The sequence below is a fragment of the Oreochromis aureus genome, linkage group 20 (assembly GCF_013358895.1).
Source record: "Oreochromis aureus strain Israel breed Guangdong linkage group 20, ZZ_aureus, whole genome shotgun sequence".
In the NCBI taxonomy this organism is placed as follows: domain Eukaryota; kingdom Metazoa; phylum Chordata; class Actinopteri; order Cichliformes; family Cichlidae; genus Oreochromis; species Oreochromis aureus.
This window is the reverse complement of record NC_052961.1, coordinates 975,513-985,311: the sequence shown is the minus strand read 5'-3', so window position 1 is coordinate 985,311 and position 9,799 is coordinate 975,513. Positions and strand designations below refer to the sequence as shown.

At 45.2% G+C, this 9,799-nt stretch overlaps 1 protein-coding gene and 1 long non-coding RNA gene across 2 annotated transcripts; both read right to left on the bottom strand.

Moving 5' to 3' along the window:
• Positions 1–221: 221 nt before the first annotated feature.
• rps21 (ribosomal protein S21) lies at positions 222–4,857 on the bottom strand. The gene is made up of 6 exons (XM_031750001.2): positions 4,704–4,857; positions 4,309–4,389; positions 4,171–4,234; positions 1,285–1,356; positions 1,087–1,142; positions 222–280 (listed from the first exon to the last, which is right to left on the bottom strand). The coding sequence occupies exons 2-6, from the start codon at positions 4,356–4,358 to the stop codon at positions 271–273; spliced, it is 252 nt and encodes an 83-aa protein (XP_031605861.1). The 5' UTR covers positions 4,359–4,389; positions 4,704–4,857; the 3' UTR covers positions 222–270.
• A 1,878-nt stretch (positions 4,858–6,735) lies between these two features.
• LOC120435133 lies at positions 6,736–7,903 on the bottom strand. Its single transcript, XR_005609543.1, has 2 exons — positions 7,811–7,903; positions 6,736–7,734 (listed from the first exon to the last, which is right to left on the bottom strand). It is a non-coding gene; the product is annotated as an uncharacterized LOC120435133 (long non-coding RNA).
• Positions 7,904–9,799: the final 1,896 nt, after the last annotated feature.

Below are 9,799 nucleotides of genomic sequence, written 5' to 3'. Positions count from 1 at the left end.
ACTGACCTTTCACCTTTCCTCCCCACAGACACAGTTTGAAGTAACCTTTGACCCCCCAAACCCACAGCTGACTTCCTTCAGCTGTTTGTGTGTAGCCGTGTGACTGACCAGCACCAGCCTCTGGTTTTTATGCAGGTACAATAACTGAAGCCCTATTTTCAGCGAATCCTAAGAAACGTATGCGACCAATCAAACGTGAAAGTGAAGAAACGACAGCGGACGATTTTATTTTCTCATTTTATTTTCCAAACTGTCTCCAGCTGCACACACTCAGAAGTTCCTGCAAAAGAAAAACAGGAAACAGCTGTTAGACTCACACTTTAGACTTCCTGTCCAACAAATAAGACTTCCTTTAAACATTTTCATAATTAAGTGTTTTACATTAATAAAACTGATGACGTCACATGTTTCGGAGTAACAGGAAGGACTCAGCAGTGACGCATTTAATCCTGATTTTTAAACAGGAAGTTAAAGTTTACTGACTGTCACACAAACGCTCGCCGTGTTTTCAGGGTTAATGATGCAGGAAAATGAATGCGGTTTAATGTGGATTACGCCTCAGCGCGCCAGGCCGTCATGCTCCCAAAAACGCGACGTCACATCGGCCGAGGCGAGCCGCTGCTTTGGCGTCGGGCGCCTCTAGATGTTTGTAACCTCGCATGTGACCGGTGGGTGTTACCGGCGTTTTAACGAGTTGTCGGTGCCGGAGCTCAGATTACTGCGATCACAGGAGGCGGTCGTCCTGCACCAGCTGACACGGAGCTAGAAACGCTACAATGCTGTGCTGATGTCATGACCCTTTACTGTCACTTTATGTCCTCCGACAGTTTTAGAGTTTGAACGTTTTAAATCCTGAAGTGTTACTGCGCCGTCTTTGCTGCAGCGTAAACGTTTTAAAGAACATTTAAAACCCTCTGTTTGTCTCCATCAGCTCGCCATGTCATTGCGCGTAAATACAGTTCTGACAGCAACGTGGCCGTCACGTAGTTTGTGACTGAGGTCACTAATGACGTACGGCTGGCTGAACGAAGCCGTGCATCCCAGCCTCACTTTAACAGTTTACGGTCAAACGCGAGAGCTGCTTACTTTGCCACGACGCCGTCGTTCTTCGCCAGCCTCAGGATGGAGTCGTCAGACTCGCCCTGAAACACACAAACAGTCTGTTCAGATTTAAAAATCCCAGAGTCTCAGCCCTGAATCTGATATGTCTGGGTTTGTTGTGGGTGCTCTCGGTGGTTCCACCTAGAACACTGAGGGTGTGTTTAATGTTCTGCTCACACTTACCATCCTGCGGATGGGGCCGCAGATGGCGTAGGTCTTGGACTGACCGTTGAAGCGTCCGGTCACCTTATCAACCTGAAACAAGACATGGAAACATTCAGACACCCTTCACTTTAACCACGAGCGTCCCGAGCATCACATCAGTGTTTCAGTTCCACACAACTCCAAACTGGAACAACGTCCCGCCGGAGCATGGAACTGGAACAACGTCCCGCCCGAGCATGGAACGGGAACAACGTCCCGCCCGAGCATGGAACTGGAACAACGTCCCGCCCGAGCATGGAACTGGAACAACGTCCCGCCCGAGCGTGGAACTGGAACAACGTCCCGCCCGAGCGTGGAACTGGAACAACGTCCCGCCCGAGCATGGAACTGGAACAACGTCCCGCCCGAGCATGGAACGGGAACAACGTCCCGCCCGAGCATGGAACGGGAACAACGTCCCGCCCGAGCGTGGAACGGGAACAACGTCCCGCCCGAGCGTGGAACGGGAACAACGTCCCGCCCGAGCGTGGAACTGGAACAACGTCCCGCCGGAGCGTGGAACTGGAACAACGTCCCCGCCGAGCATGGAACGAACAACGTCCCGCCCGAGCATGGAACGGGAACAACGTCCCGCCCGAGCATGGAACGGGAACAACGTCCCGCCCGAGCGTGGAACGGGAACAACGTCCCGCCCGGCGTGGAACGGAACAACGTCCCGCCCGGCGTGGAACTGGAACAACGTCCCGCCCGGCGTGGAACTGGAACAACGTCCCGCCGGAGCGTGGAACTGGAACAACGTCCCGCCGGAGCGTGGAACTGGAACAACGTCCCGCCGGAGCGTGGAACTGGAACAACGTCCCGCCGGAGCGTGGAACTGGAACAACTTTTGTGTGAGCGAACATCAGTTTCCAGCTTCCCTCTGGTGCCTCTGCGGTTTGCAAACATGCAAATGTGTGTGCATGGCACGCAGAGAAGATCCAGCGATAAGGAGCCGCATTATTTCCATAAACATGAATCATGGAGCGCCGTCCTCTCACTGCCTGCAGCACTTCCAACATGAAGAGTCCCAGCTCACACACACTAAGTCACGAGTGGACAGGTGTCCGCTGATCAGGTGACACAACTTTATGTTACTACATGTCATTCATTTTAAAAATGCTACCTCAGGAACACATCCAGCTGAGCGGCACATCTGGACCCAGGACCTTCTTCCTATGAGGTAACGGTGCACACCTGCATTTCCTACACACACTTCCTGCTAAGATGCCGCCATCATCATCTTTATTTATAAAGCAGTTTAAAACAACCACAGCTGACAGAAAGTTCTGTACATTGGAACGAAAAAATAAAATTACATAAGATATAGATAAAAGCCAAATAAAAGAAAAACGTAATATAATTATTTACTTAGCTAATAACTAATTTAATTACAAGAGAAACTAAGTCTCACTGAGGTTAAAAGCCAAAGAATAAAAATGGGTTTAAGACGTGTTTTAAAAGTGGACAGTGAAGGGGCGTCTCTAATGTGCAAGGGCAGGTTAGTCCATAATTCAGCAGCCACAATAGAGAAGGCCCCGCCCCCTGTGAGCTTCCTCCTGGACCTCGGTACCTCCAGGAGCAGCCAGTCAGCTGACCTGAGAGACCATCAGGGAGTGTAGGGATGAATACGCTCAGACAGGTAACGCGGGGCAAGATTGTAAAGGTATTTAAACACAAACTTAAGAAGTTTAAAATGAACTCTAAAAGACACAAGCAAAGCCAGTGCAGTGAGGCCAGGACAGGGTTATATGCTCTCTTTTACGAGTTCCTGTTAGCAGTCGTGCAGCGGCATTTTGAACCAGCTGCAGATGTGAGAACAGCGACTGACTGACCCCCACATAGACTGGGTTACAGTCTCCAGACAGGAAGAAATAAAGGCATGGATCACTGGGCAGCACTAAAAGCATGATTACAAGTGCTGCCTAGAAAGAAAAGATTTCACTCTCGCCTTAAATGATAAAAACTAGACTTCACCACTGCTCTGATTTGGTTGTCCAATTTAAAATCACTGCCCAACTTCAAATCAAGTCAGTAATAACAGGTTTAAAATAAACTTCCGGGGATCCCAAATCTACAGAGGAGCACTCACCGGGACCACTGGCTCCAAACACCAGCTCCTCTGTTTAAGCATCACAGCCCTGCGATGAGCTGACCAATCGGTGCAACCATGCGCAGCTTCCAGCCCTCTGAGCTGGTAAGAGCACAAGAGCAGATATTTCATTGGATGAATTAGTCTCAGTGACTGACGTGTCCGCCGCCGCGCTGCTGTGACAGCAGAAACACAAACGTGTCCGAATCAGAGCAACGTTAACGTTACGCTGAGCTCGCTTCCCTGCTACAGGTCAGGTACCGGACTAAAGTCTGAGTCGAGCTCAGACCAGGCTCGAGTTTCAGAAACCATAAATGCAGCTCCATTCACCATGGCAACAGAAAACAGCCAGGCAATAGAACCATATAAACATGGCACACAGCTCTTTCTACCCATGTTTCCCACAGGCAGCACACACGGCATCAAAGGCACCATGGCATGGCATGGCACGGCACGGCATGGCACACTGCCAGTCGGCACACAGGAGGCAGCTGACTGAAGCCTGGTTGAAGCGCCCTTCCGACACAGTTGGTGTGGAGCACCTACAGTTTGTTGTACCTGTATAATGACAATAAAAGGCTATTCTACTCTGTCTTTGAGGAACAGAAACCTGGGCTTTCCCCTCATCTCAGGATCAACAAAGTCTGAGTTTAGGGTTAACCTGCTGCCTGCCACGGAAAGACGACCCCAAACCACACACAGCGGGCTCTGTTCTCAAACGTCATCATCACTGGACCCGCCTACACACCACCTGAGGCCCTCTGATCAGCTCTCACCTCAGCGATGTTGATCTGGATGGAAGCGTGGTCTTTGGCTCCGATGATCCTGTTGCTGGCAGAGCTGCAAACACACACACTTCATTAAACGTCAGCTCGCCATCACGTGTCTCTAACTTTCTTCCTCGCTGCTCTCACCATTTCCGCGGGACGTACAGGTCCACGAATTCACCGGCGTCGTTCTGCATGTTGGAGCTCGTTCGGGTGTCACCTGCAAACCTGAAACACACAAACACATCACACTTTTGAACACACACACACACACACACACACAGCGCCGCCGCGATGCTAATATGCTAACACACACACAGAGCGCCGCCGTGATGCTAACAGGCTAACACCCCGAGCCCACACTGCGGCCTCGTGCGGCTCTTTGCGGGACACAAACGCTAACTTCAGCACACGTGAACCCCGGGAGCCCCCCTCACGCTACACACACACCCACGGCACGAGCCCGGCTCAGAAATTACAGCCAGCCGACGATAAAACACATTTTAAGACATTTTTACTCGGAGAGCGCGAGACACACGTACCGTGCGAGTCAAGTGGCGAAAAGGAAAGGGAGGAGCTTCGTCACCGGAAACACGTAAATCGCGTCTGCGTGTCTGAGTTTTATGAAAACTATTTATTTTCTTAATTTTTCATTTCTAAAACTTTTCCTGCCGCCCGCAGAACTGCCCGGTGCATTCTGGGATTATATCCACATTAAACTCTAGGGACCGTTTCAGCCTCGTTCACGCGCCACGCGTTAGTTGTTGCTCAGCTTTTCTGAGTGGCGACACCTATCGGTCAGGAGGAAAAGCGAGCAGGGAGCCCTGGTACGAGGTCAGAACTGTACCCACGGAGTGTGTCGGTGAGCCATCTCCAGATGAAAGTCAGACTTCTCACAGGTGGCCTGCAGAATCACCGTGGTAACAGGTGAGCGGGTCATTTTCAGAGTTTGAGTGTAAAATCAGCTGAAACGCTTTCTCTGATGCTTTTGCATGTGTTCATGTTCATGTGCTGATCCAGAACATGACCCTGCTGAGTCTGTCACACTGCTGCCAACACAGAACACACCTGGACACCTGTTCAACCAATCACATTCATTCCCTCTGCTCTGATTCCCACGCCGTCTCCATCAGGCTTCATGGATCCAGTTTAAAGTCTCTCAGCTCTGATATGCGTGCGTCACCTTAGAAACAAACAGCAGCACTGAGCGCACTCAGACACAAACTCATTCACTGCATTGACTACATTATTTACTGCCAGATTTCCTCAGATATTTTTGATCACTATTTTATCCTCATCATCAGCTGATAACGTCTCTGTGTGGAGCAGGTGGTGCTCACAGGGGTCATATTGTGTGGAAGACAAGTCACGTGACAAGCAAAACACCTTTTTTAACGTGAGCACGCTCAGAGCCTGAAGCAGCAATCCCGTCTTAATGAAGAAAGCTGATAACCACCATCGTGGTACCTGCTTCTATTTCTGAGTGCAGTTTAAGTTGTTTTGATCGAGCTAAAACAAAAAAAGTCTATTTCTGCTGTACAGCACTGTGGTCAGCCATGTGGTGTTTTTAAAGGGCTATATAAACTTTGGTATTATAACTTTGTCCATAGTGGCAGCCCTCAGGTGAGCGGTGTCACAGGTAATCTGATGCCTGGGTGCAGATTCACACCCTGGCCTCTGCATTAACCATATGGCATATAGCATTGCTTATAGCTGCTCTACCCAGTGAGATGAGATAAGTTCATTTCAACAACATATCTCACATGTGAACAGTAGAATTGTTTGAACTTCATTTACATGCCTGTGTAATAAACTGGAGACCACACTGAAGGTTTTACGCTGGCAAAGCCATGTGTTAGCGCTGCACTGTTTAGCGGCTCCGTTCCCAGGGCATTAGAAAGCAGCGGCAATTTTATTTACATGAAATGTGCTGTATATGTATTTGTATGTAAGGTAAACTCAATATCCTTAACACAAATAAAAAATAAAAATCTGTGTAGGCCTACAATGGAAACAGGTAAATAAAACTAAAATGAAGAAAACTACAAGAAATACAAGTTAACAGACACACACACACACACAATGCAGACAAGTATATTAATGACGTAAAGGAGATTCACTGGACTGACATCTGCCTCGAGCCTGACCCTGAAATGGCATTATCTATATTTACTGAAAACTTTAATGAACTTAAGGCTGCAATGTCAGAAAGACATATAGCAAAAGTAAAAGCACATAAGTCCACAGCCCACAAGAGTGGGTGAGATGTCGTAAGTTAAGAAATCAAGTAACTAAATTGAATAGGTGCAAGTATCAGGTTAAGCTCAATGAGGCCAATAAGGACAGCAAGAAGGTTCAAATAATAAAATGGGTCGAGATCTGGTGGTGTCTCACATCTACACGGATGGAAAGTTTATAAGTAAAGCTAAGGATATAACCAATTATTTTGTGAATTGCTAAAGCAATAAATTAACAAATTTAAAATCTAATATGAGCAGAGGCGATCCCACCTTCTCATACTGGATGTTATCATGAAAAATAAGCAATGCCAATTTAAGTTTGAGGCAGTGAATGTTGAGATGGTAGAGCGTTTATTGATATCACTTCCTGACGATACATGCTGTGGCTCTGATAACACAGACAGTAAACTGCTCAAAGTTGCAGCCAAGTTTGTGTCCCTTCCTATATGTCACATATTTATTAGATCTTTGGCATGCAGCTTATTTCCATTGCAGTGGAAAGAAACGAAAATAATTCCTATTCCTAAAAACAAGAATGCTGTTTCTAATGGTGTCAATAGCAGACCTATTAGTCTGCTCCCTGTTCTAAGTAAAATTATGGAGAGGATTGTCTATGAGCAAATTCAACATTACTTAACAGAAAATCATCTACTCACTCAGTTTCAACATGCTTACAACCCTGGTCATGCCACCAGCTCAGCTCTCACTCATATGACAGATAACTGCATAAACATCTAGATGATGGGAATTTGGTCGGGGTGGTATTCTTGGACTTTAGTGCTGCTTTTGATTTAATAAATCACGATCTTTTGATTGATAAACTAGAATGTTATAGATTTTTCACCAGCTGCTTTGTGCTGGATGGAAAGTTATTTGTCTGGAAGAAGGCAAAAGGTTTATTATAATGATTATTTCTCTGAGGGCTGTGAAATGAACTGTGGTCCCAAGCCAGCTGCCTCGGTCCACTTCTCTATTCCGTTTTCACGAATGGTCTGCCGTACGTCCTGGATAAATCTCATCTTGTGTCACGCAGCCGAAAATGGACTCAGGCGCAGACCAGCTGAACTAGAATAGCAGTCGTAAATTTATTTACAAAACACCACGTGAAAGTATATACAGTGTACAGGGCAGGGGTATGCAACGGTCCAGGGGAAAAAGGGGAGAAAGTCCAAAACACGCTCCGCCCATTCGCTCCTTCCCAGTTTGTCTTCGGCACTCTTCTGAATCCAAACACGCTCCACTCACTCGCTCCTCTCGTATTTGTTTTCTGCACTCTCACTCTCACTCCACACCACCAGTGAAACAGATCGGGGGTATGGACGAGTCCGAGAACCTAAGCACAAGAGAACTGCGGTTAGCATAAACAGAGTACTCACACAAGAAACAGGGTTTATCGGGGCTGTACTGACGAGAGTAACTCAACGACCCAGCGAAGAAGCCTTCTGAGTCCTCAGCTTAAATAGCCCAGGAGTCCAGGCAATCAGGTAAATTTACGGCAGGTGCGTGGGCCAAGGGCGGGAGCCCAGCTGAGCTCCGCCCAGGCAGACAGGTGAGAGACAGGAGAGGGAGAGAGACACAAACTAAAAACAACATGTAGCCTGAAACCTAGGTCCACCAAGGAGACACAGAGACCATGACATCTTGTAATGTACGCTGATGATTCCACCACGTTTTATTCAGCCAGTAGCTACTCTGAATTGACCAGCGTATTACAACAAGATTTGCTGAACGTGTCTCACTGGATAAGTAAAAACAACATGATTTTAAATGTGTCTAAATCCAAATATATCTTAATTGGAAGTAGATTATGCTTAGTCAACAGCCCACAACTAAATCTTTCCATAGCTGGATCGGTATTAGAACAGGTCGCCCAAATTAAACTACTTGGTGTTACTATAAACCACCACCTTTCATGGTCTCAGCATACAGACACTGTTAGTAAGAAAATGGCACAGGGCATAGCTATGGCTAGGAAATGCTCCTTTTATATTACTTATTCAGTTATGAAATATGTCATTAATGCACTAGTATTATTTTATCTAGAGTACTGTTCAATCATTTGGTCAGCAGCTAATAAGACAGATCTGAACAGACTTCAGTTAGCCCAGAATCAGGCAGCCAGATTAGTGTTAAGGTGTTCATACTATACAAATATCGATATTATACAAATATCGATAAAATGCATAAACGTTCTTGGCTTCCTGTACAAGCTAAATTATACTATGGCTTACTTGCATTTATGAAGAAAGCAATACTGTTAAACACACTACATTTTATGATTATATGAATGAAGTCTTTTGATGGTCGTTCCTTAACCCATGTCCGAAACTCAAAATTCACAACCTTGAGAAACTGTTCCATGATGATGGCGTCTCCAATTTGATCTTTTGTCTTTGTTTCAGGATTCATCCACTTGATGTACAACTCCTTTAGGCGGACCTGGAGCTTCCTTGGGGTTTCCTCGTCTCCAAAGATACTAGAACAAAACCTCATTCGATAGGTGTCAAAACTTATTTCATACTTATGTAAGATAGCACACTTTTTTTTTTTTTTATTTGATTTTATTGATTAGCATTCAAATATCTCAGTGAATACAGAATACAGAATAAAGATTACCACAAAGCAAAAAAAATCATGAGACAAGGCTAATCAAAAGGTATTGGCTGAAGCATTTGCTTATTACGCCAACCCTTTTAACAAAAAATCTTTTGCATGCAGCTCCTGTACACAGGGCTCGAAGCAAAGAAAGCAAAGCAAAAACAAACAAACAAACACCTTAGATAACTACATCAAAGCAAAACAATCAAGAGTTTCAGAATTATTATTTTTGCTCTTTTCATTCTTGATTAATATATTTTTCTAATACTCCATTTTTAAACATGTTTTTAAACAAGGAAAATGAACTACACCTTTTTAAAATCACTGTCATAACTATTCCACAGGTTAACTCCTCTAACAGAAACACATCTCTGCTTTATGTTTGTCCTTATCTTGTTTTTTTTTAAAGAAATCTGTTCCCCTTAAGTCATATTGACTCTCTCTGACTTTAAACAGCTTCTGAGTACTGCGACAAAGCAAGTTATTTTGTGCTTTATACATTATCTGTGCCATTTTATATTCGACTAAATCATAAAATTTTAGGGTATTCAGATTAATAAACAAAATGTTAGTTGGTTCTATATAGTTTGACTGATTTATAATTCTTATAGCTCTGTTTAGTAACTTGAAAATAGGAAGAGTATTTGTTTTATATGCATTAGCCCATATCTCCAGACAATAAGTCATATATGGAAGCAACAGAGAACAATAAAGTGTGTATAATGATTCCTTGTTCAGGACATGCTGTGTTTTGTAGAGAATAGCAATGGTCTTTGACATTTTTGTTGTCACATGATTTA

Bases quoted from the DNA above. Each gene is read 5' to 3' on its own strand.
- rps21 (XM_031750001.2), bottom strand. From the start codon at position 4,358: ATGCAGAACGACGCCGGTGAATTCGTGGACCTGTACGTCCCGCGGAAA. The intron at 1,357-4,170 runs GTGAGAGCTGAT...GTCTTGTTTCAG, and splicing joins TCCAGATCAACATCGCTGAG to GTTGATAAGGTGACCGGACG. The intron at 1,143-1,284 runs GTAAGTGTGAGC...TGTGTGTTTCAG, and splicing joins GCGGCCCCATCCGCAGGATG to GGCGAGTCTGACGACTCCAT.